Consider the following 24,762-nt stretch of genomic DNA (forward strand, 5'->3'; position numbering starts at 1 on the left):
TACGCCATTGCCTACAGGTAGTAGATCCAGTCCACCCAAGAAGCACAAAATGCCGAAGTTCAAACCTTTGGACGTGGAGCTGTGCCCTTATCCTAGTAGAGCCAGACCGCCCAAGGAGCCCAGCGACACCTCTATTTCTGGAACACAGATACACAAGGGGGCCAGCTCTGCGCATCCTCAGCCGCCAGAGCTCAAACCCAGGCTCCCGACGCCGTTGCCTGTAGGTAGTAGAGCCAGCCTGCCGAAGGAGCCCAGCGACCCCTCTACTTCTGGGAAAGAGACGGACCAGGGGGCCAGCTCTGTGCATCCTCAGTCGCCAGAGCTCAAACCCAGGCTCCCGACGCCGACGCCCAGTCCCCGGTGAGCCAAGCTTTGATTGCTCGGAGCTGCAAGAACACCGTCAGAGGTGGCAAAACAGGTGTATGATCCACATCCCTGTTCCCTTGGGGGCTCAAGCCTTGGAGGAAAGTAGTTCTGGGGACAGCGGGGCCTCTCCAACGAGATCTCAGTTTTGAGCCGGGGGTTGCTTCGATCCAAGCAGAACCTTCGGCTCCTCCATGGCTAGCCTCAAGTCCCTCAAGCTCCCTTCTGTTGCCACGCAGACACACCAGGCACACACATGCAGACACACGTTATTTGGCAGCATTTAGAAGGCCTAAGGAAGCAGGAGGCTGCTCTTGGCCCGAGAGGAGTGTGTGTTTGCAGCTGGGTGCTGGTTTCCAGGCCGGGTGGGAAGAGAGGGGCTTTGTGGGTGGGCCTGGCAGAGCTGAACCCTGCTGCTGGCCGGGTCTGGGGATGGGGTGAGCAGAGGGAGGGAAACGGCGGGACCTGAAGCCATCCGCGGGGCCCGCGTGTGGGCAAAGAGCCCCAAAAACCTGTAGCAGTTTTTGCTCACTCTCACTCCCTTCACAGAAATCCATCTGACAGCGGATGACGAGACAGTGGAGGAAACATGATGATGTTTCCAGCTGAGGGACCTTCTCCACGGCCTCCATGGCCAGGAACCTCCCCTTGCTGGGACAAGAGCTGGGAAGCTGCCCTCAGAGCAACGTGGAGAAAACCTGCACGTCCCTGGAGGGGAAAGGAGAGGATGCGACGGCAGCTGGGGAGAAAAAGACAGCACCATTTCCATCCCGCTGGGCTGCGCTGCCACAACGGAACCTGCCAAGTAAAATGATTTTTCCAAGTGCTTCTGCTTGTCAAGTAAAATTCTGCACAGCAATTGCGGCACTTAAGACTCATTTGGGTTTGAGGGGGATTCTATTGCTCGAGAATTTCAACTTTTGATGGCTAGCCTTGTTTGGGTAAATGCTCATCGGTGGCTTTTGATGGCAAATTGCAGGCTTTGATGGTCAGCTTAGTCCAAGTACTGAATGCTTCTGCCCCTGAGCCCCGCATCTGAAACTCCCAGCAAAGAATCAGCTAACGTTTGCTGCTAACACTCTAACCTTGCTTACCCTTCCGTCTTCCCTCGACATTTCTCTCTGTATTTTTTTCCCGGACCTGCTCCTATTTCTTTTTGCTCTGTTTCTTGACTGTGTTTTCACAGCCCTCTGCACCCTTTACTCATCAGCCCTGAGGGAAGTGGCAGAGTTGAGGGCACAAATCTTTTCCTCGCCTATTTCCAGGCTGCTGCCAGCCCACGGCACCGCTCTGCTCGGTGGTCGCTCACGCCACACGCGCCAGCGGCTTTCTTAACGCTCCCCCTGAGGCCTACTGTCATCATTTTGCCTCGACTCCCCCCAAATCCTCATCCCAGTGGCGGAAGGCTCTCAAGCACCTCTTGGTGCAGGGGAGGAGGAGCAGCAGCTGCTGGAGGAGCTCTGTTTCTCCCACCTCAGTTCTCCTGGAAAAGCTCTTCCTCTGTGCTGGCTTCTCCCCTTCTGCCGTGGCAGTGCCCCCTCCTGCCTCGTCCTGGTGCTTCCCTGCTCTGAGAGATGGAGCAAGGATGTTCTCATCTTGACACCCTCTCGGACCTCCCTACCTCCTCTTCTCACTCCTGGCCACTTTGGGACAGCAGAGCGGGAGCAATTTGCTCAGACACCAAGCGATGGCAGAGACCTGGGAATCACAGAGAGGACAGAATTGACTAATTAGACAAGCAGTCACTTTCTCCCAGGAAAGAAAGCAAAACGCTGCAGAGACCAAGGTCAGCAGCAGGAGAGGGGGCGTATTCTGCCCCCCACCTACTCCTTGCTACCTGACACCCAAGACCAAATAGGCTCTTTCCTACAGGAAATAGGAAAGGGCTGTTTAGAGCTGGCTTACCTGAACCATCGCGGAAGGACCGGAGCCCAGTCTCTTGCTCTCCACGTGCTGCTGCCTCAGCACCACGGAGGAGATGGCCATCTCCTTTTGGGGGGTGTGCGCGTGTCTACCTTCTGGGGATGACTCAATTCCAGGCTGCAAAACATTTAAAAAGTCAACCTAAGATTTCCCCTGGAGGGCAGAGCTGTGTCACCCACCCCAACGGCTCCATCGACCACAGCTTCCCCCAGCACCTCCCAGTTGGGTGACCCCAAACTGGAGACACACGAGGCCAGTGCAGCCGTCGAGGGACCCAGGTGGGCTGGGACACCGGGGACAGGGACCTCAGGACACTCACCCATGGTCTGGGGCAGGAACGGGCCCAGAACTGGGGGCAGACACCACGTCCTGCCACCACCACCCAGGGGTCCTGCTGTCCCCACGGACCCCCAGGACCCAGAGAAGGCCCCCACTGCTCCCAGGGAGCCCATCAGCAGCACTGAGGGCAGACCCAGCCACGTGCCGGGCTTTCGGGAAGTTTTTCCCTCAAAACCGCACAACACAGCACAAAGCTGTCACCTGCTGCAGTTCTTCAACATCACTTTTTAGCCCCAGAGTCACTGTGCCAACACAGGCGCAAAGACACCGACGTCACCAGCAGCACGTGGAAATCTCCCCCACCCCCCTATCCCTTTTAGGGAAAATGGTTGCACATCCTGAACAGTTCTCTACGTATTGATATTGTAGAGACTCACTTTAGAATAGAATAAATCTTGTGGTTAACAATTAATGAGAACAAAGTAAATGACATCTTGTTATCTGTTGTCCTTCTGTTATGGTGAAGCATCTTGTTATTTGAAAACATCCCGTTATCTGTTAGCCCTCAGTCAGGCTGAGACTGGAGATAACTTGAGTCAACTGTCTGCTATGTCTTGTTAACTGAGACATCCTGTTATCTGCCGACCCTCAGTTAGGCCGAAAGCCAACTCAGCATTTTTACAGCTCGGGAAACAACTGATTAAGCAAAAGGTGAAAAGTGCATCACGAGGAAGACCTACGGCCTTCCTCCCAAAGACCACTGCCCACATCCCGAAGACCCCGGCCCACAAGTCTTGGAAGGCTTTGCGCAAGCGCAAGGACTGATAAGCTAATTAGCATACGAAGCGAGAGTAGGCGGGCTTAGGTGATGAATATGGATAGGCGCTAATAGAATATTCACTGTTTCGCTGTATAAATAGGAGATAGTTTGCCGCTTCCAACATGCACGATAGGCGGAAAGATCCCCCGGGCATCCAGCGCTGCAATAAAGAATATACCACTTCAGGAAATCTCGGCTTTGATCTTTAAATCAGGATTCCTACTGCCAAGCAAAGCCCTGTTCAGTGGAGGCAAAATGGGTCCAGAAAGGGCTTTTCCACTCCTTGCTGACTGGGAAAAGCTACAGAAGAGTTGGTGCTGGGTATGGGCACGGAGGGCTGGAAATGGCAGAGCCACAGAGACAGGTGGTTTTTTTGTTTGGTTGGTTGCTTTTTTGTTTGTTTGTTTGTTTGTTTGTTTTCCTCCCCCAGAATCACAACTTTTGGCTCCCCAAGGCTGGGGCTGGCCTGCACGGGGAGGAGCAGCTGCGGCAGCCGGCAAACGCAGCCAGAAATAACCCAGAACCAGCAAAAGCGAAGAAAACCACCCGAAGCAGAAGGCGACCTCCTTTCTCACCCGCTCCCTCTCTGCCTTTCTCAGCTTTTCACTCACAAAAATGACAAATGCGGCTTAGCCAGGCACCACAGCCTGCGGCTCAGCACCAAACCCAGCAGATTCCGGTTTTCAGAGGCTTGGAATTCCCCAAACGAGGGCTTTTTCACGCATTTTAGCGGCCCCCCCTCAGCCAGAGACCACCCCCGGGGTCATTTTTGGGGGACTGTAACTGTAAAGGAGAATAAAAATGCAAAAAAGAAGAACACGAAGAGAAAAAGACTCAAAAGGGTGGATAAACGGGGAAGTGGGCGGGCCGGGGAGGCTGCAGCAGGGCTGCGACGCGTGGATGAGGCGGCGGCGCCTCTTCAGCGCCTCAGCCGCGGCCCGTGAGCGCCGCCATTTTGGGGAGGAGGGAAAGCGGCGGAGGGGGCAATGGGCGGGAAAAGCCTCGCCCCTGATTGGCTGGTGATGGCTGGAGGCGGGCAGTGGCAGCCACTCAGGAAGCGGGGCGGGCAGCAGCCGCACCTTGATTGGCTGAGAGCTGCCGCCTCAGCGAGGGCGAGAAGCGGGAGGCGCCTCCGGAGCGTGCGGACCCCAAAAAGGTACCCCCCAAACACCCCCAGGGGCCCCAAATCTCCCCAGGGGGCCCCCAGAAAAATCCAGCCCTACCCCGCGCGAGCAGCCCCCGGGACACCCCCCCAAAAAGCAGGTTCCCCCCCCCCCCAAACACCCCTCAGAGGCCCACCAGGGCCCCACAGACACCGTCCTGGGCCCCCCCCGGCCCCGCCCAAGCACCCTCAGGGTCCCCCCCAGCACCCACCAGGGCCCCCCCCCAACGCCTCAAGTCCCCCTCCGCAACCCCCCCACGAGAAAATCCTCCAGAGCCCCCCAAGCACTGCCAGGGCCCCCGCCAAACACCCCCCGGCCTCCCCAACCCTTCCCCAGAGCCTCCACCCCTCCCCCAGACTCCCACGCAGCCCCAAACTCCCTCCAGAAACCTGCCAGGGCCCCCTCAGCTCCCCCCCACAATCCACCAGGAGCCCCCAAACCTCTCAAGCCCCCCCGCAAGCCTCCCCAAACACCTCCTGCAGACCTCCCTCCACCAAAACACCCCATGTTCCCCCAGTCCCATATGTGCCAATGTCCCCCCACGTCGCCCCACTCCCATACGTCCCCTCCATGTCCCCCATATCCCCTCGGGCCTCCGGTGTCCCTACCACGTCTAGGCATCCCCAAATCCCATGTCCCACTGCAGCCCCACGTGTCCCCCCGTGTCCCCACTGCAGCCCCACATCCCCCCCCGTGTCCCCATGTCCCCCCTGTCCCATATGTCCCAGTGTCCCCCATGGCTCCACGCCCTCCCCCCCTCAGGTCCCACCAATCTCCCTCCACCTACGATTCCACTTCTGAGGCTGCTCTGATGTCTCTAATTCTAGGATTCTGGGATTTCTCCTATTCTGCCATTTCTGCCATTCCGCGATTCTGTTCCTATGATTCCAATTTCTCCAATTTCTCCAATTTTAGGACTGGATTGCGCGACTCCTCCGATTCCTCCGACTCTTTGATGTCCTCCCCCCAGCACAGAGGTGCCTGGGCAGGCAGCAGCCTGTTGGTGCCGCCGTCACCGCGGGCAGCAGCCAGCACTGCCCGCGTCACCACGATGTCACCGCGACACGGCCATCGACAAGAGGCTGCGCGATGGGTCCTGCGCCAGAGGTACCGAGACGTTCGGGCAGGAGGAGCTCCCAGGTGGCTGATGCCAGCAAGGAGCAAGCTGCTCGCACGAGGCGTTCCACGTTAGACTGCTGGGAGAGCAGTGCTATGGAGCACGTCACCGCGATGCCAGGCGTCACTGACCAAGGGACGGGCACCCCCAGCACTACAGGAGCGCGGCTGACCCCCGTCTGGGGCTTTCTGTGGGGAGGACCTGGCTCTGTGGTCAATTCGGGGGAGTCTCCGTTTGGGGACGGAGATGTGACAGCTCTTTTCCTCTGCCACCAAAACGCGGGGGTGGGGGTGCTGGAAGGCTGGCAGCCACCAGAAGCAGCACGTGACCTGATTTTCCTTGCCTTCCAGAGCGCTCTTCTATCTGGGATGCAGTGTCAGCCTAGATCCGGGAGCACCTCCAGCTGCGCCAGGTGGGTTGGCACCTACGTCGCCCTTGTTCCAAACCCCAAAAGCAGGAAACTCACCCCAAAGGGCCCCACCAAGAGACCGATAGGTATCTCACAAGTGCGGTGTTGCTTCTGGTGGGTGATGTGGTATCTCAGGGCTGACCCCAGTCGCTGGGAGCCCCTGGGTCCCCTCAGCCTGGCTCCCAACAGCGGGAAGTGCACAGCAGGGCCCGAAGCACCGTTCCCGGATGAGACCACCTCCGGCTGATCCTTAACCTTCGGCCCTTCCGTTCTCTGCCACTTGCAGGGCGTCCGAATTCCCACTCTTGTCTGCTTTGCCGTTGTTTCTAAACGGGTCGAGGTTGGGAACAAGTCCCTTACGGTGCAGTGGCCCACGTTGCGCCTGGCCAGGAGCCTCATCGTTGCCCACAGCCTCACAGCCGACAAGGAGTACCTGCCAGGTAAGAGGGTGCAGGAATCCCTTGCTGCATGGATCTCAGGTGCTTCTCAGAAGCAAAGCGTCGCCTGCACGGAGCAGGTCCCAGACCGAAGCCGTTCTGGGTGACGACTGCCATGAGCAACACCTGGGGAACACGCGGGGAAGGGCCGCTGGTGACCGACTCCATCCCTGTTGTTTGGTTTTCCAGGCCATAAGGAGCTGGAGCCCCTCCAATTCCCTGAGGTGGCTGCAGCTGCCTCCATGTCCTGGAAGAAAGTGGAGAGCTGCATCCGAGGCACCACGTCCCTCATCTCTAGCAGCCTGGGGAAGGGGGAGAACATCGCCCTCGTCCTGAAGGACATGGGGGTGCTCTGCATCGAAGGCACGAGGGTAGAAATTAAGTTCTATCGTGACTTCTTGGACAGCCTGTCAGAACAGGGGAGCCTTCAGAAGGCTCTTTTCAAGGTGAGGGTTTTGTTTTCCCCACGGCCTGGGCAGCCTCACACGGGGGCAGCAGCAATGCTTGCCCTTGGCCAACCAAGACCTCTTGGCTTGGACCTCTTGGCCTGCCAGCTCCCGCTGCCCTGGACTCCTCCAGGACCGAGCGGAGGCCAGGCAGAGGACATTTGCCATCTCCTTGCTCGTCCCCTGCAGGTCCCCCAGCTGATGGACATGGTGGTGTCGCGGGTGTCAGCCGTGGCCTCCCTGACCTTCTCTGGCCGTGTCATCGTCTTCCGCTCGTGACCGCTGCTGGGGCTCAGTAGCGTTTGCTCCTTGCACCCATGGGTGCCCAGCCAGGGAGGTGGATCTGAGCGGACAGATGGAGGAGCTGAGGCAACGCCTGCTTCCCATCGAGGCCTGGGCTTCTTTGTTGCCCACTTCCCAGGACGGTTCTTGGGGACGGGGCCTCTATGGCAACGTGAAAATGTCTCCGTGAGATCGGGGGCAGTGGTGGTGCCCTGGGTCACGCCGATCTCTTCTTTTGCCAGCTTTCAAATGGACAGAGCGCCCCAGCTATCACCCAGGGAGCAGCTCAAGGCCTGCAGGGATGAGAGGCAGGAGAAGGAACAGGCTGTGTTGTCGTCTTCCAGCCAAGGTGAGAGATACAAAGCGGCTGCTGGCGCCTCTTGTGCCACAGCTTCGCGCCAGCTCAGCACAGCCTCTTGTCTCCGGGCCTCCAAAATGGAGCCCCGGCGTGTGACGTGCCCAAGGTGCCCGGCCCTGGGTGCTGCAGGAGGTCGGGGATCCGAAACACCCCTAAAATTGGCTGTACCCAGCTCCTCTCTGCCAGAACTTGGCCCCCAAACCACGTCACGGCCTAAGATTGAGCCGGCTGAGGCTGGTGCCAAGGAGGGCCGAGGCCCCTGGAGATGGAGGCTGGGAGGGGAGCACAGCGGCCCCTGGGACAGCGCAGGAGGAGGCCTCAGCACCCGGCGTGTCCCGGGTACAGCAGAGTCATGGAAATGTGCTTCTGACATCTCTCCTTGCCGATTCCAGAGAAACGGCCTGAACTGCCACCCTTCCCGGGCACCTTGAACGTCATTTATCAAGGAAAAGTGCAGCCCTGGAACAGGAAGGCCGAGCAGAAGAAGGAGCCTTCGTTGAGGTGAGGCTGGAGGCTCCGGGAGGGGGGGAGGAGGCTGCCGGGAGCCCCCCACTTCTCGGGGCTGGCCCCTCTGTTTGGGGTCTGCAGCCACGGGCGCTGCATGGGGGAGGTTCAAGATGGGGCCCCAAAGATGTCGTGCAGGTGGATGAATTCTTTTCGCTTTGGCCTTTCGGCAGGCTGCCGCTGATGCCCAAGCTGCCTCCTGCCAAAAAGGAGCTTTTGTGCAACCAGCTGCAGAAAGAAACTCTGCCCAAAACAGAGCCCAGGAGAAAATCCAAACAAGAGCCCAAAACAGCACCCAAAGAGCAGGCGCAAGACCAGGGCCGGGCTGAAAAATCTGGAAAACATCGGGGGAGCAAGGGCCAAAAAGCAGCAAAAGCCCCTCCTGAAGTCAGGAAGCTATCCAGCCTGGAAGCCCTGCCAGAGACGGAGCGAGTGAAGCGCCCCGAATCTCAGAAAGCCCCAGGCACGCTAGAAACACCCATCGTGTCCATGCTGTCCCTGCCGAGCTCGGAGGGCAGCATGCCTCAGGAGCCCAGCGACGACACCGCTACTACTGGGACACAGACGGACCAGGGGGCCAGCTCTTCAAAACTGCAAATGCCAAAGCTCAAAACCAGGCTCCCGACGCCCAATCCACAGTGAGCCGAGCTTTGATTGCTCGGAGCTGCAAGAACGCCGTCAGAGGTGGCAAAAGAGGTGAGTGATCCACATCCCTGTTCCCTTGGGGGCTCAAGCCTTGGAGGAAAGTAGTTCTGGGGACAGCGGGGCCTCTCCAACGAGATCTCAGTTTTGAGCCGGGGGTTGCTTCGATCCAAGCAGAACCTTCGGCTCCTCCATGGCTAGCCTCAAGTCCCTCAAGCTCCCTTCTGTTGCCACGCAGACACACCAGGCACACACATGCAGACACACGTTATTTGGCAGCATTTAGAAGGCCTAAGGAAGCAGGAGGCTGCTCTTGGCCCGAGAGGAGTGTGTGTTTGCAGCTGGGTGCTGGTTTCCAGGCCGGGTGGGAAGAGAGGGGCTTTGTGGGTGGGCCTGGCAGAGCTGAACCCTGCTGCTGGCCGGCCTCGAGAGAGGATTTGGGAAGAGGCCGAGAGAGAGCCTACAGCTCAGAAGTTACGGGCTGGGAGGTTCTGGTCCGTGCTTCCAGACCACCCGGAGATGGAAGCATCCAATTCCAAGCCCTCTACTGCTGGGACAGAGACACAGCAGGGGGCCAGAACTCCTTGTTTTTATAACACAAAAGACACTGAACAAACATTTATGGTGGGGTGCAGGGGCTCTCTGTGGGGCATGGCCAAATCCCATTCCCAGGGATTCTGGAACTTTGCTCTTGGGGGAAAGAGGCCATGTGAAGCCCATTGAGCAGACACTGGGAAACGGGACCCCACCCTCCGGTGTACTGCGGCCCAGAGTGATGCCCTGACCCAGTGCAGATGGGGCACTGCCTCACTGGCTCTCCAGGGCTCCTGATTTTTGTTCAGTTTTGTCCCTAAGGCTCCAAGTGTGCTTCGAGCAGTGAAGGTGGGCAAGTACCTAAGAACTTTTAGAACTCCAGAGAGCAGGGGGAGCAAACCTGAGACATGGGACTCTTGGCATTATGGCAGGGAAAACAAAGGATGGAGGAAAAACAAAGCTGAGAGTCAACAGGGAGGCTCCATGTGCACTGAGTTGCAGTGACTTTGTCAGATTCCGCAGCTTCTGCTGAACCTCAGGAAGCATTGCGGCCTGAGGATTTTCACTTTTTCAGAGATGCTACCCAAATGAAAAAGAACACTTCCTGGCAATGTCAGACCTCCTGTGGGATTACCAGGAGTGCAGAGGACACAGCAATGTCCACAATTGTTCTTCCAGGCGTAGATGGGGAGAACAATGCAAACACTGCAGAGCCCCCAAATTTCCAAAGTTACTGCATAGAAGGCGCTGCGGCATTCTTGGTTCCCCTCCTGCTTGCAGCAGTTGCCTGCTGCATGCTTATGCAGCATCGGAGGCAGCAAAATCGGTGAGTTTTGGCTCTGGCTCATGCCTAGGTCCCTCATCATTGCCTGAGCCCCTTCCAGTCGCTGCAGGTCACTAAGGAAGAGGTAGATCACACCATGCGAGGGGAATGTTTCTCTTCTGTGTTTGATTGCAGCAGTTGTCGCAGGCACTGGCTACTCAATACCTCAGCGTGGTGTGGTCCACGAGCCTCAGGGCAATCCACCAGGTAATTAAGCGGAAGGAAGGAGTATCTAGGTGCTGCAGAGCCCAAATGTCAGCCAAGCCAATCTCTGCAGGTGGTACAGCATCAGCATCGCTCCAGGGATGGGGGCAGCAAGCAGGCGCTGGAGACGGGTGTGAGTAGCTTGGGGTACTTTCAGGTTATTAGGGTTTCCTTTCTTTGGTTGTTTTCCACCTCCTGTCTTTTGCAGGGGTGCAAATGCTGCTCCCTTCTGTGGTGGAAGCGGGGCCTGTGGTACCGCCACTGGTACCGTGGAGCTGTGATGGGGAGCCAATGGTGTGGCTGTCTGTAAGGGTCCCCAGGAGGTGCGTGTCTGGGGTGCTCGTGGTGGGCTGGGGGATGCTGGGGCTGGTGCTGCTGGGGCTGGAGTTGCCAATACCAGCACGGGGTGGGGATGCTGGTGCTGTGCGTGCTGGCAGCAAGTTGGGGATGCTGCTAGCAGTCCTGGACAGAGATGCCAGTAGTGGTGCTGGGGCCCCATGGGGATACCAGTACTGGAGCTGGGGGCAATCAAGGTGCTGGAGGTGGTACTGGAAGTGGGACGGTGATGTTGGTAGTCGGGTGGTGATGCTCTTACTGGGGCCATGCTGCTGGTACTAGTACAGCTTGGTGGGGCAGCGCTGCTGGTACTGGGACAGCAGTGCACGTAGTGGGACAGCTGTGCTGGAACTGGGATGGTGACTGTGCAGCACAAGACGCTTACTGTCATTATTTATGACCGAGTGGTGCACATCAACATCATCACTGGTTTCTCTGGTCATCACAGATGAGTGTGCTGCTGCTTTTACAACCGCGCTGGGAGACTGGTCAGCCCCTTGGAAGTAATGGCCGCATTCAGAGGCGGGGAAGAAGAGAGAAGAGGTTCAACAAAAGGAGCAAAACCCAGCCACATTTCTCACTGTGTCTTCCTTCGCAAAGGAAAGCGCCCTTCGAAGCCCGCAGACACCGTGTCAACTCTTCCAACTGGCTGCCAGCCTGCGAGTTGACACCCGCAGAGCGTGAATGCCATCACCTTGGCAATTTAGGGAATCATTAGGTCTCAAAGACAGATTCTGCATCCAGATAAATCACCACTGGAAATCGGGTAAAACAAGAGTTTCACCTGAAAACCTCTGAGCAAGAAGCGTGAGCAGAGGTGCAGAATATCTGCGGAACTCTGCTGTGACACTGTGCCAAGCCGTGAGGTCACTACACCTCTCCGTGACGCTGCGAGGGCCATGAGGTCCCAGCGGTGCGCCGTGACACTGCGAGGGCCATGAGGTCCCAACGCTGCTCCGTGACTCTGCGAGGACCGTGAGGTCCAACGCTGCTCCGTGACACCGTGAGGGCTGCAAGGTCACAGCACCTCTGGGTGATGCAGTGCTGGGCCGTGAGGTCCCGACACCCCATTGTGATGCTGGGCCGGGCCACAGGCACTGCTGCGCACCGGTCCTGACGGCAGCACTAGCTGCAGCTGCAGCGGTGGTGGTGGAAGCATGGTGCGAGTGTGGGGAGCCACGGCCCGTGCCTGCCTCCTCTTCCTCCTCCTGGTGGCCCTGTGTGCCCGGGGTGCCCAGGCTGCGCCATGGCGACCACCGGGAGCAGGTGGGTGGACAGGGCCGGGGCCAACACCAAAGCCTGGGCGGCATGGTGCTGCGCGGCACGCATATTGATGGAGGGGCCGGGGCCGGGATAGCAGCAGGGCCGGGCGGGCACCGCGGGCAGGGGGCAGGCAGGAGGCAGAAGCCGCGCAGGGTGGCATGGTGGGGCCGTGGCTGCTGAGGGGTCTTTTCCTGCCGGGGGGGCCGGGAGCGGCGCTGAGGCCGAGAAGCCTCAGCCCCCTCAGTCAATGCACAGCATGCCATGGGAACTTCTCTCGTCTCTGCTTGCTTTTAGATGATGACAAGGTTGGTTCTCCATATCCAGCTTCTCAGCTGGATCCTGGTTTGGAGCCTCAGGAGGATCCCCGAGGTGAGTTGTGAGTGGGCTTCCTTGAAGGAAGATGGCTACTGTGCTGTAATAGTTTCTTGAGGGTCTTCCAAGTGGGTTTGTGCCTTGAGGGGGCTTGCACAAATGAGCCCTGAGTATTTCTTCACTTGGAGAGATGCCACCCCTGCCCCTCTCCACAGAGAGGGGAGAACCCAGGCTTTTCTTCCTATTTGGGCCACGTCATTGCCTGACCTCTTTTGCCAGTGCCTCCCAGTCACTGAGGAGGAGGCAGGCCCCGAGAGGCAATGGAAGCTCCCCTTCCCTGTGTCTGATCCCACTTGTGCCCACAGGCAGTATTGGTGAAGTGCCTCCGTGGAATCCTGCTCCTGAGCCTGCCAGTATGGGTCCCACAGGTGGTAAGTTGTCAGTGTTCATTTCCTTGCTATTTGCTAACGCTTTGTTGAGCTAGCTCAGCAAGGGTTCAGCTGCTCACTGGCCAGCGGGCTGCTCCATGACAAACATGGGTGATCGTTTTTCCTGGGGTCTGCAGGCTCCCCCTGCGTGGGGGTTCCTTTGTGCCCAGCAGACATCTTCCCGTAAGAAAGACCTGAGGGGCCACATCTTTGTCGGCGTGGTCCCTGTGGGGTGTTGCGCACGGCCTCGAGAGAGGATTTGGGAAGAGGCCGAGAGAGAGCCTACAGCTCAGCAGGCCCCTTTGTGGCTTTGGAAATCTGGGCTCGTGCCTGGGTCCCTCATCATTGCCTGAGCCCCCTCCAGTCGCTGCAGCTCACTCAGGAGGAGGCAGATCGCACCATGCGAGGGGAATGTTTCTCTTCTGTGCTTCATTAAGGAGTTCTTGCAGGCTCTGGCTACTCAACACCTCAGCTTGGTGTGGTCCACGAGCCTGAGGTTAATCCGCCTGGTCAGTCAGGGGAAGGAAGGAGCATGTAGGTGCTGCAGAGCCAGCAGGCACCTTGAGGTTGAGTTGTCACTCTGGTCAGAAGGAGTATGTATATTGATGCAGTTCACGGGAGGGGCTCTATCCTCTTGTGTTTACAGATGGGACCGAAGGCAAAGGTGATGCAGGTTCCCAGATGGGTTCCAGGACAGTAGCTCTGGGAGATGGCGTGGGTAAGTTGTGGCTTTTGATTTCCTTTGAGAGCTGCCAGCTCAAAGCCCAAAGGTCAGCCAAGCATCTCTGCAGGTGGCAGGGTACAGACTGGCACGTGTGTGTGCCCTGTCAAGGCACGACCCCTGGTATGCTCTCCTACTGAGCTATCGATGTAGATGGCGATGGGACAGAAAGTTCTCACAGGTCTTTGCTTGCAGAAGCGTCCCCACGGAGGGCTTTGCCAGATCCTCGGCTGCTTCCTGCGCTGGAGCCCAGCTGGTCTCCCAGGGGTGGGTAGTCATTCCCCTGACTTCACAAACAACTCCCTGGTCTCCAAATTGCACTGGTGCCAAAGTGCTCTTGCTGCTTTCTGTTCAGGTCCTCTAAGAGCAAAGGATGAAGCTGGAAGAATAAAACCTTCCCCAGCGTCCTCTGACATCGTAGAGGAAATCATAAAGGAGTTAGCGAAGGCAGCACCTGGTGGGTATATTTCACTCACACAGTGAGAAGCACTACCTTCCAAAGATACCATCCTCGAAAGGAGGAGCAGTTCCTTATAATCAGTGTCCCGCTTTCTTTCTAAAGGGATGGTTAGAGAGACTGTGCCGAAGGAGGTGCTTTGGAAATTAAGCGGTCGCACGCTGCCGCTCTCTGGCAAAGGAACAGAGGCAATGCGGGCAACTGCCACACCAGGTAAAGGCTGTTTCTTGGCCATAGAGCTACTGATGTAGGTGTTGATGTGACACAAAGTTCTCACGGGTCTTTACTTGCAGAAGCGTCCCCACGGAGGGCTTTGCCAGATCCTCGGCTGCTTCCTGCGCTGGAGCCCAGCTGGTCTCCCAGGGGTGGGTAGTCATTCCCCTGACTTCACAAACAACTCCCTGGTCTCCAAATTGCACTGGTGCCAAAGTGCTCTTGCTGCTTTCTGTTCAGGTCCTCTAAGAGCAAAGGATGAAGCTGGAAGAATAACACCTTCCCCAGCGTCGTCTCACATCTTAGAGAAAATCAGAAAGGAGTTAGCGAAGGCAGCACCTGGTGGGTATATTTCACTCTGTGCGCCATAAGTCTTGAGAAGCTGAGGTTCTAAATCCGTGTGTGGACGCACCGTAACCTGCACAGCAGGAAGGGATGGGTCAGAACGGAGACACTCCGTTTCACACCTAGCAGGCACTGCTGAGCCCCAGAGATGGCCCAGCGCCCCTGCTGCCGCTTGTGGGTCCAGCCTGGTCCCAGGGGCAGCCTCTAGCCCAGCATTACCATTACTGGTCCGAGCTGTTGCGTGCAAACATTGGTATCCAGCCAGCAGCAATGGGCGTTTGCTTGTAATTGTGCCCACAATATGGTTCAAGGAGGAGCAGTTACTTACATTCCCACTGTCCTGCTTTCTTTCTCAAGGGACAGACAGTCAGACTGTGCCGAAGGACGCGCTTTGGCAAGGAAGCAGTCGCACGCTGCCCCTCTCTGACAAAGGAACAGAGGCAATGCGGGCAACTGCCACCCCAGGTAAAGGCTGTTTCTTGGCCATCCGCTGTCACCAAGCAGAACCAGCATGCGCGTGCAGGTTCTTGCCCTGTTACCTTGCACCTCTTGCTCTTGCACCTCATGGCAGCAGCCAAAGCCCAGAGTGTCAGTAGGCAGCAAGTGTTGCAGAGGAAGGCAGGAGTGGCTCCCTGGGGATGGCTGTCTGCCCTGGGCTGTGACAGCATGTGACAGCAGTGCAGCGGAGAGACGCTCACAAAGCTCTGTGGCTGTGGTTAGAGAGGGGTCACCTCCCAGCGCACCCCGCTCCCAGGGATTTTGCAACTTTGCACTTGAGGGAACGAGGCCATGTGAAACCCATGGAGCAGACGCTGGGAAACGGGACCCCTCCCTCCGGTGTAGCGCGGCCCAGAGTGATGCCCTGACCCAGTGCAGATGGGGCACTGCCTCACTGGCTCTCCTGTGCTCCTGAATTCCCGGTAGTGCACAGGACACAGCAATGTCCACAATTGTTCTTCCAGGCGTGGATGGGGAGAACAATGCAAACACTGCAGAGCCCCCAAATTTCCGAAGTTACTGCATAGAAGGCGCTGCGGCATTCTTGGTTCCCCTCCTGCTTGTGACAGTTGCCTGCTGCGTGCTTATCCGGCGCTGGAGGCAGAAAAATCAGTGAGTTGTTGTTCCCACACTCCCTCTCCTTCTCCCCCGCTCCCAAATTCTTTTCCTTAACTTTGTTAACATTAGTATATGTCTGCTGCTAGCCAGGTAGCAGTTGTCTTTGGCGTATTGTGAAGTGAGCAGTTAGTTTTTGACCAGACTCTTCTGAACTTTCTGCTGTCCGCTGCTTTAGCTGGCCTCTAATTCCTGGGTATTCTGTTCTGGAGCCAGTTTTTCTGTTGCTGCTCTTAGCTAAACGTGGTCCTTCCGCAGCAAGAGCAGAGCCAGGGACAGCCGTAGGCAAAGGGCCTTGCCTTGGAGAGTGACATCTAATGTGTCACAGCCGCACCTGAGCGCTGCCAGCGTGCGTGTCTTCAGCACAGACAGGGCTTGTGTGTTTAATTACACATCCCAAAGAGCGGATGGGCAGCACCTCACCGAACAGTGAGCCGAGGCTGCCGCCTTGTTGGGCCAGGGCCAGGGCCAGGGCCAGGGCCAGGGCCAGGCAGGGAGCTGAGTGCTGGTCCTTGCCAGGCGCTCTGGGGAAGGGCAGACGGTGGTTTTTGGGGCCTGGCCATGCTGAGCCCAGCTATGCACCCCTGTCTCTGCGGGGGACAGCACGTGCAGAGCAGGCAGGTGAGGATGGCCGGTGAGGCGCTGGGGAGGAGGCGAGCCAGGGAATGTTGTGGAGGGGAGCAGAATCCCAGCCCAGGGCACATGGCGCCCCAAATTCTGCACAGAGCACTGCGTGCCCACAGCTCACGTACAGCCGGGTGCCTGCACCCCGCTGCCTCGCACCCGCCTGGCACCGCAGCCGCAGCACGGCCTCAGCAATTCCTGTCCCCGCAGGCGCCTCGCCGCAGCCCAGGCAGCCCAGAGCGACAGCCGTGGCCGCTCCTTGAGCCCGTCCAGGAGGCCAGAGCACCGTGCTAGGCCTGAGAGCCAGGCCCGACGCCAGCGGCCACCAGCAGTGCCTGGAAGACCTGCCCGCCTGCCACCAGCCCGGCCTCCGCGGCCCCCACGCCCTCCACAAACACCATGGAAGGCACGCGACGGGCCCAGCGCCCCCCAGTCCTCATGGGCACGGGCACCGCCCCCACGGCCCCCCCCACCCTCCTTCAAGGGCTGGGGGAGGCCCCCCCGGGGTGCAGCCTGGGGCAATTACTGAGCCCCGGGCTGCAGCTTCAATAAATATCCAATAAGACAGCACAGCAGTCCGGCTCTTCTGTACAGCAATCCCCGGGAACACGCAGCAGGACTTGGATGGAGAAGTACCCCTGAGGGTCCTGGTGAAATGTGTCCATGCCCACGGACACCATCATTCTTAGGTCTGGGCCCTAAAGAGAAGGGCTTGGGCCCTAAAGAGAAGAAGGGTATGGGCCCTGAAGAGAGGGATTTGGGTCCTAAAGAGAAGAAGGGCTTGGGCCCTAAAGAGAAGAAGGGCTTGGGCCCTCAGAAAGGGTTTTGTGCCCTGAAGAATTGGTGTTTTTTTTTGCCCTGAAGAGAAGCGTTTGGGCCCTGAAGGGAAGGGTTTGGGCCCAAAAGAGAGGGGTTCGGGGCAGAAAGGGAAGAAGGGTTTGGGGCCTAATGAGAAGGGTTTGGGCCCTAAATAGGAGGCATGAGGCTCTAAAACTGAGGGTGGAAGCCCTCTGAAGGAAGTTTTAGACCCCAAAATGAGGTATAGGAGACTGGAAATAACACTGATTTAAAAAATTCTAGTCTTTGGGCCATAAAAAGCAGGATCTGGATCCAAACTTGATATTTTGATAGTAAAACAGATGCTTTGATCTTCAAACTGATTCACTGGGCTCTGTAAAGCAGTTTGGGGTTTGGATCCTTAGAGAAAGCTTTGGGCCATTACAATGGGGATGTGAACACTCAAATGTGGCTTTGGGTTCCAAAATGAAGGCTAATGGTGCTCCAGTTGCACCATTAGGAGTGTTTGGGGGCACTGGGTGCACTGGGGTCCCCCTCACTCATCCTTTTCCTGTACCAGTCACACCAGTAGGTAGGTCTCGGGGCTCCTGGGAGGTACGGTGGACACCCTTATCCTTCAATTAGGGGGTACCCCCCGCTGCCACCCCCTTGTCACGTCACCCCAGTGCTGACCGACAGACTTTGGATGGTGAAACTGGGAGCCTTGGACCCTTAAGATGGGACCTGGACGCTAAAAGAAGGTTTGGGGTCCTAAAAATGAGGGTCTGGGCCCTTAAAACGTGGCTGTGAGTGCTCAGACGGACACTTTGAAATCCCAAACCAAAAACTGGGACTGTGGACCCCACCGTGGTGTTTGGGGCCCTGAAATGAGGATTTGGGCCCTACAACGAGCCCTTGCTCCCTCAGAGGTCTCATTATACCCTACAAACGAGGCCATGCCTGCTTCAAAGAGGGCTTGGGGCTTACTGTGGAGATTCAGCCCCCCACAATGAGACTCTGTGCCCTAAAGAGAGGGGCTTGGGCCCTGAATAATAGGGGTTTTTTTGCCCTAAGGAGAAGGGTTTGGGCCCTGAAGAACAGTTTGTTTGTTTGTTTGCCCTGAAGAGAAGGGCTGTGGTGGTTCCACTCGAGTGGGCAGCCAAGCTCCACCACAACCGCTCTCTCACTCCCCCTCCTCAAAGAGGAATGGGCAGAAAATACGATGAAAAGGGCTCAAAGTTGAGATAAGGACAATGAGATCACCAGGTAATTATCGTAAGGGGCAAAACAGGCTCGGCATAGGGAGACAGTAAGATTTATTGCTTATTACTAACAAGCTAGAGAAGTGAGAAACAAAGGAAAGAAACCAAAAGCACCTTCCCCCCATCCACCCTCTTCCACCTCTCCCCCCGAGCGGTGCAGGGACACGGGGGAATGGGGGTTATGGTTAGTCTGCAGCACTTCTTCTCTGCCGCTCCTTCTCGGTCACTCTCATCCCCTGTGCTGTGGGGTCCTCCCACGGGATGCAGTCCTTGATGAACTGATCCCGCGTGGGCTTCCCACAGGCAGCAGCTCTTCCAGAACTGCTCCAGATATGGGTCCGTGCGACGGGATCCTTCCCTCAGGAGCAAACTGCTCCAACCTGGCTCCCCCACGGGCAGCCGCTCCTGCCAGACCCCCTGCTCCTGCGTGGGCTCCTCTCCACGGGCTACAGGTCCAGCCTGGAATCTGCTCGGGCAGGGGTCTTCCACAGGCCGCAGCCTCCGTTCGTGCAGGGCCACCTGCTCCACCGTGGTCTCCTCCACGGGCTGCAGCGTGGAACCCTGCTCCACCGTGGTACTCCATGGGCTGCAGGAGGACAGCCTGCTTCACCATGGGCCTCACCACAGGCCGCAGGGGACTTCTGCTCCATGCCTGGAGCACCTCTCCCCATCCTTCTGCACTGCCCTTGGCGCCTGCAAGGCTGTTCCTCACTCCTCTCACTCTCCCAGCTGCTGTGTATCGCAGCGGTTTTTGGGCCCTGTCTTAAATATGCTCTCACAGAGGCACAAAACAACATCGCTTATTGGCTCAGCTCTGGTCAGCAGTGGGGCCCTTACCTAACATGGTGCAGCTGCTAGATCCTTCTTACAGAAGCCACCCCTATGGCCCCCTGCTACCAAAGCCTTGCCACGTAAACCCACTAAAAGGGCTTGAACCCTAAAGAGAAAAAAGGGCTTGGACCCTGAAGAGAGGGCTTTGTGTAATACACCATAAATGTTTGTTCATTGTCTTTTGTATTATAAAAACAAGGAGTTCTGTTTGAGGAGCGGGAGTTGGGAAAGCTCCCTTCTCAAGTAAGGAGCTGTATAATGCTTGGCTAGACACTATGAAAATTCTTTTGCTTAATGTAACAAAGAAAGAGAACCCCCTCCCCTTCCCTCTTTCTGCATCTCAGTTGCCTCTTTTGTTCAAAGACACTGTTGCAAAGCTCAGGTAACCCCCTCCTGATAAGTCGCTAAACTAGTGTAGCAACATCCTGCCTTCCTGTCTCACGCTGGGCCAACATGACCAAATAAAACAAGAAGTTGAACCACAACACCGAGGAAGACTACGGCCTTCATCTTCACGACCACCAGAGGGACAGACACGACCGCCTAGCAACAGTGCGCGCAGGCGCAGAACATACCAGGATGTGCTGCGTAATCCCGGAATTACCAAGCTATAAGAAGGGACCCTGGCGGGGGTGAGGTGCGCGCCGTTGGCGGATCCGAGACTCCCCGGCCGCCCAGCGCTGTTTTGCTTGCTGCTTGCTTACTCAATAAATTCCTTTCTATGATTAATACAGTGCTCTCTGAAAATTAATTAAGGGGGCAACTTATAACACCCCCCCATGTCCCCACATCCCTCCCCATGTACCCACGTGTCCCACGTCCCCCTCGTGTCCCCATGTCCCCCAACATGGGCAGGAGGAGCTCCCAGGTGGCTGATGCCAGCAAGGAGCAAGCTGCTTGCACGAGGCGTTCCACGTTAGACTGCTGGGAGAGATGGAGGCTGGGAGGGGAGCACAGCGGCCCCTGGGACAGCGCAGGAGGAGGCCTCAGCACCCGGCGTGTCCCGGGTACAGCAGAGTCATGGAAATGTGCTTCTGACATCTCTCCTTGCCGATTCCAGAGAAACGGCCTGAACTGCCACCCTTCCCGGGCACCTTGAACGTCATTTATCAAGGAAAAGTGCAGCCCTGGAACAGGAAGGCCGAGCAGAAGAAGGAGCCTTCGTTGAGGTGAGGCTGGAGGCTCCGGGAGGGGGGGAGGAGGCTGCCGGGAGCCCCCCACTTCTCAGGGCTGGCCCCTCTGTTTGGGGTCTGCAGCCACGGGCGCTGCATGGGGAGGTGCAAGATGGGGCCCCAAAGATGTCGTGCAGGTGGATGAATTCTTTTCGCTTTGGCCTTTCGGCAGGCTGCCGCTGATGCCCAAGCTGCCTCCTGCCATAAAGGAGCTTTTGCGCAACCAGCTGCAGACAGGAGCTGCGCCCAAAACAGAGCCCAGGAGCAAATCAAACCAAGAGCCAAAAACAGCAACCGGTGCAAGACCAGGGCCGGGCAAAGGCTGAAAAATCTGCAAAACAGCAGAAGAGCAAGGGCCAAAAAGCAGCAAAAGCACCTCCTGAAGTCAGGAAGCTATCCAGCCTGGAAGCCCTGCCAGAGACGGAGCGAGTGAAGCGCCCCGAATCTCAGAAAGCCCCAGGCACGCTAGAAACACCCATCGTGTCCATGCTGTCCCTGCCGAGCTCGGAGGGCAGCATGCCTCAGGAGCCCAGTGACGACAGCGGCAGATTCCAGCGAGGGAGCTCCAGCTCCCAAAGACTGCCGAAGTTACGGGCTGGGAGGTTCTGGTCCGTGCTTCCAGACCGCCCGAAGATGGAAGCATCCAATTCCAAGCCCTCTGCTTCTGGGACAGGGACACACCAGGGGGCAAGTTCTGAGCATCAACTGCCAAAGCTCCTACCCAGGCCCTCAGCGCTGTTGCCTATAGGTGTTAGAGCCAGGCTGCACAAGGAGCCCAGCGACCCCTCTACTACTGGGTGTGGTGTAAATGCCTGAAGTAACTAGGAAAATGAAACTAACATTCCCATTTTTAAGGAAAAGGTACAGCATTGAAGAGGCTTTCAGGGTAGGGCATAACTGCATTATCTGAGCGTTCCCTAGGCTCCCAACCTTAGATGCTATCGCGCTGGGGAAACTTGGTGTGCAAGCTCTAAGGAACAGCACGGAGCGTAGAGTGGAGTGGAGACACCACGGCTAGGCTCTGTAATCAGGTGGGGCCTCGATTGTTCCTGTGCACAAAGCTGCCCTTTTTGCCACCCTAAGCCAAAGACCTGTCATGTTTTGACAAATGCTGTACCCTAGTGTACTTTTGGCTCTTTATAATATCATTATAATACCAAAACACACCTCCATCCCAAAAGCTACCCGCCTCCAAGGTGCGACCACCCCTCACTGAGCATGCGCTCTGAATTTATCGGAGCGTATTACTTTAAACGGAGACGGGAAAACTTTACACCAATCATAACTAAGAGATGCTTGACTAGAGCCACTCAAGTTCCACCTAAAAGATAGAAAATAATATAAATTGGCCCAAGAGAAAGGGGATGTTAGGGAAGATACCACCGTCAGGGGAGATACCATCCCGAGGACAACATCCTTAGGACCTCCTGACTCCTGGGATCAGTCGATGGGCTGAGCCTCTCTTCCCCCCCCATTGGGACACCTTTGGGTGAGACCTGAATACTTGCTTATAAATCTCTACGGAGTCTTTGATCCTTTTAACGCGTTTATTTCTAGGCTGCACACCTGTGACACCTGTAAACACCTGTAACACCTGTAACATCTATCAACACCTGTAACATCTATAACATCTATAACAGCTATAAAACCTGTAACATCTGTAACACCTACAACACCTATAACACCTGTAACATCTGTAACACCTATAACACCTGTGTATTTTATGCATACTAGCTTGCTTTTGCAGACAGTCACCATCGCCGGCAATCCAAAAGAACCTGATTATCTGTTGCTGTAATAAACCATACTTGATTGCATTGTGATAACTCTCATTAAGTGCAATGAGGGTGAGGGTGGTTATCCGTGGTAGTTCAGTGTTCTGAATCTAACCAGACCCCCAGACAGTTAATGCATTTTTGGTGAGTGTCCGAACGGACCCCCAGATGGTTAATGCGTTTTTGGTGAATGTCTGAACGGACCCCCAGACCGTTAATGCGTTGATGGTGAATGTCTGATGGGACCCCCAGACGGTTAACGTGTTTTTGGTGAGTGTCCAACTGGTTCAGTACTCTGAATCCGACCAGGCCCATAACGGTTAATCAGCTACACCCCTTAACGCGACACTGGGACAGTGACAGAAGAGGGGGCCAGCTCTTCACAAATGCAAATAACAAAGCAAAAAACCCAGGCTCCCGACGCCATGCCCTGTATCTATGAGAGCCCTCTGTTTCTGGGACACAGATACACAAGGGGGCCAGCTCTGTGCATCCTCAGTCGCCAGAGCTCAAACCCAGGCTCCCGCCGCCGCCGCCCAGTCCCTGGTGAGCCAAGCTTTGATTGCTCGGAGCTGCAAGAACGCCGTCAGAGGTGGCAAAAGAGGTGAGTGATCCACATCCCTGTTCCCTTGGGGGCTCAAGCCTTGGAGGAAAGTAGTTCTGGGGACAGCGGGGCCTCTCCAACAAGATCTCAGTTTTGAGCCGGGGGTTGCTTCGATCCAAGCAGAACCTTCGGCTCCTCCATGGCTAGCCTCAAGTCCCTCAAGCTCCCTTCTGTTGCCACACAGGCACACACATGCAGACACACGTTATTTGGCAGCATTTAGAAGGCCTAAGGAAGCAGGAGGCTGCTCTTGGCCCGAGAGGAGTGTGTGTTTGCAGCTGGGTGCTGGTTTCCAGGCCGGGTGGGAAGAGAGGGGCTTTGTGGGTGGGCCTGGCAGAGCTGAACCCTGCTGCTGGCCGGGTCTGGGGATGGGGTGAGCAGAGGGAGGGAAACGGCGGGACCTGAAGCCATCCGCGGGGCCCGCGTGTGGGCAAAGAGCCCCAAAAACCTGTAGCAGTTTTTGCTCACTCTCACTCCCTTCACAGAAATCCATCTGACAGCGGATGACGAGACAGTGGAGGAAACATGATGATGTTTCCAGCTGAGGGACCTTCTCCACGGCCTCCATGGCCAGGAACCTCCCCTTGCTGGGACAAGAGCTGGGAAGCTGCCCTCAGAGCAACGTGGAGAAAACCTGCACGTCCCTGGAGGGGAAAGGAGAGGATGCGACGGCAGCTGGGGAGAAAAAGACAGCACCATTTCCATCCCGCTGGGCTGCGCTGCCACAACGGAACCTGCCAAGTAAAATGATTTTTCCAAGTGCTTCTGCTTGTCAAGTAAAATTCTGCACAGCAATTGCGGCACTTAAGACTCATTTGGGTTTGAGGGGGATTCTATTGCTCGAGAATTTCAACTTTTGATGGCTAGCCTTGTTTGGGTAAATGCTCATTGGTGGCTTTTGATGGCAAATTGCAGGCTTTGATGGTCAGCTTAGTCCAAGTACTGAATGCTTCTGCCCCTGAGCCCCGCATCTGAAACTCCCAGCAAAGAATCAGCTACCGTTTGCTGCTAACACTCTAACCTTGCTTACCCTTCCGTCTTCCCTCGACATTTCTCTCTGTATTTTTTTCCCGGACCTGCTCCTATTTCCTTTGGCTCGTTTTGTTTCTTGACCATGTTTCTTGAATCCTTGCTACCTGACACCCAAGACCAAATAGGCTCTTTCCTACAGGAAATAGGAAAGTGCTGTTTAGAGTTGGCTTACCTGAACCATCGCTGAAGGACCGGAGCCCAGTCTCTTGCTGTCCACGTGCTGCTGCCTCAGCACTACGGAGGAAATGGCCATCTCTTTTTGGGGGGGTGTGCGTGTGTCTACCTTCTGGGGACGACTTAATTCCAGGCTGCAAAATGTTGGGAATTGGCATAATTGTTCGATCTAAGCTTGCTTTAAGCAACCAGGGGTATGCCTTAGAAATCTCAGGGCCTGCTGTAGCTGAGCAAACCAAGCTGCCAGAGTAACTGTGAGAAGCTCCCACTGCAATGACTCCCACATCACTCAATTAAGGAACTCAGATAATATTGTTATCAGCAGCTGGCCTCAAGGACTAGGTCTACGTGGCCGTTAAGCACAAAGGGGGTTGTTTTCCTAACTTCTAATCAAAAGGGGGGTTCTTTTCTTGCAGGTGGTGTTATTTTCTTAACGGTTTGTCTGAGTGCTTTTGACCAATAATCTTGTGTGAAACACTGTCCACCCCTGTAAAATTCACTATAAAAGTTGGGCTATTCGGGCAATAAAATGGTGAAGCATGATCTGACTCTGCTGGTGTCTGTCGTGCTTTCGTCCGTGCTTCGCAACAGCAAAATATTTAAAAAGTCAACCTACGATTGCCCCTGGAAGGCAGCACAAAATGGCTCCGTATCAAGTTGGCAAGTGCTGGGGTCGTTGCTGCAAAACTTTTAGGCCACACAATGCCCTTGATTTTCCGTTCCTTAAATGAGCTCACCCATCACGTTTCGTTCTTAACTGTCCCAGTCCCTACCTTTCCTCAACCCTAACTGCTAACACAAACCCCAAAATCAAAATAACACCCCCAAATCGAAACCACATGCCTAAACCCAAACCATAAACAGAAACCACCAACAGTAAACCCCATCCAGAATCTCAACCGAAAACTCAATCCTACACCTTTTAACCCCTACCCTAAGGATACCTGCCATCCCTAAATGCCAAAACAGAACTCGAGCCTTTAACCCTAACCCTAACCCTTAACCCCATGCATAAACCC

The 24,762-nt window shown here is 56.3% G+C and overlaps 1 protein-coding gene across 6 annotated transcripts in view; it reads left to right on the top strand.

Moving 5' to 3' along the window:
- The first annotated feature begins 2,930 nt into the window (after positions 1 to 2,930).
- LOC311425841 (uncharacterized protein) overlaps positions 2,931 to 24,762 on the top strand; it is a 41,095-nt gene continuing 19,263 nt past the window's right edge. The window contains exons 1-19 of one of the 6 annotated variants that reach the window (XM_084501872.1): positions 2,932 to 4,541; positions 5,464 to 5,655; positions 6,016 to 6,077; positions 6,361 to 6,514; positions 6,701 to 6,957; positions 7,147 to 7,588; positions 7,990 to 8,098; positions 8,275 to 8,797; positions 10,236 to 10,437; positions 10,513 to 10,627; positions 11,089 to 11,906; positions 12,198 to 12,272; positions 12,581 to 12,646; positions 13,290 to 13,361; positions 13,560 to 13,631; positions 13,720 to 13,821; positions 14,737 to 14,844; positions 15,342 to 15,489; positions 16,327 to 16,827. In XM_084501872.1, coding sequence (XP_084357998.1) covers positions 11,798 to 11,906; positions 12,198 to 12,272; positions 12,581 to 12,646; positions 13,290 to 13,361; positions 13,560 to 13,631; positions 13,720 to 13,821; positions 14,737 to 14,844; positions 15,342 to 15,489; positions 16,327 to 16,645 — 1,071 coding nt within the window. In that variant the 5' untranslated portion in view covers positions 2,932 to 4,541; positions 5,464 to 5,655; positions 6,016 to 6,077; ... (6 more) ...; positions 10,513 to 10,627; positions 11,089 to 11,797 and the 3' untranslated portion in view covers positions 16,646 to 16,827. Of the gene's footprint in view, positions 4,542 to 5,463; positions 5,656 to 6,015; positions 6,078 to 6,360; positions 6,515 to 6,700; positions 6,958 to 7,146; positions 7,589 to 7,989; positions 8,099 to 8,274; positions 8,798 to 10,235; positions 10,438 to 10,512; positions 10,628 to 11,088; positions 11,907 to 12,197; positions 12,273 to 12,580; positions 12,647 to 13,289; positions 13,362 to 13,559; positions 13,632 to 13,719; positions 13,822 to 14,736; positions 14,845 to 15,341; positions 15,490 to 16,326; positions 16,838 to 24,762 lie in introns of those variants that run through there. The other 5 variants (XM_084501873.1, XM_084501875.1, XM_084501874.1 and 2 more) reach the window with 5 other exon arrangements.

This window comes from Aythya ferina (genome assembly GCF_964211825.1).
Source record: "Aythya ferina genome assembly, chromosome: 34".
NCBI classification, from domain to species: Eukaryota; Metazoa; Chordata; class Aves; order Anseriformes; family Anatidae; genus Aythya; species Aythya ferina.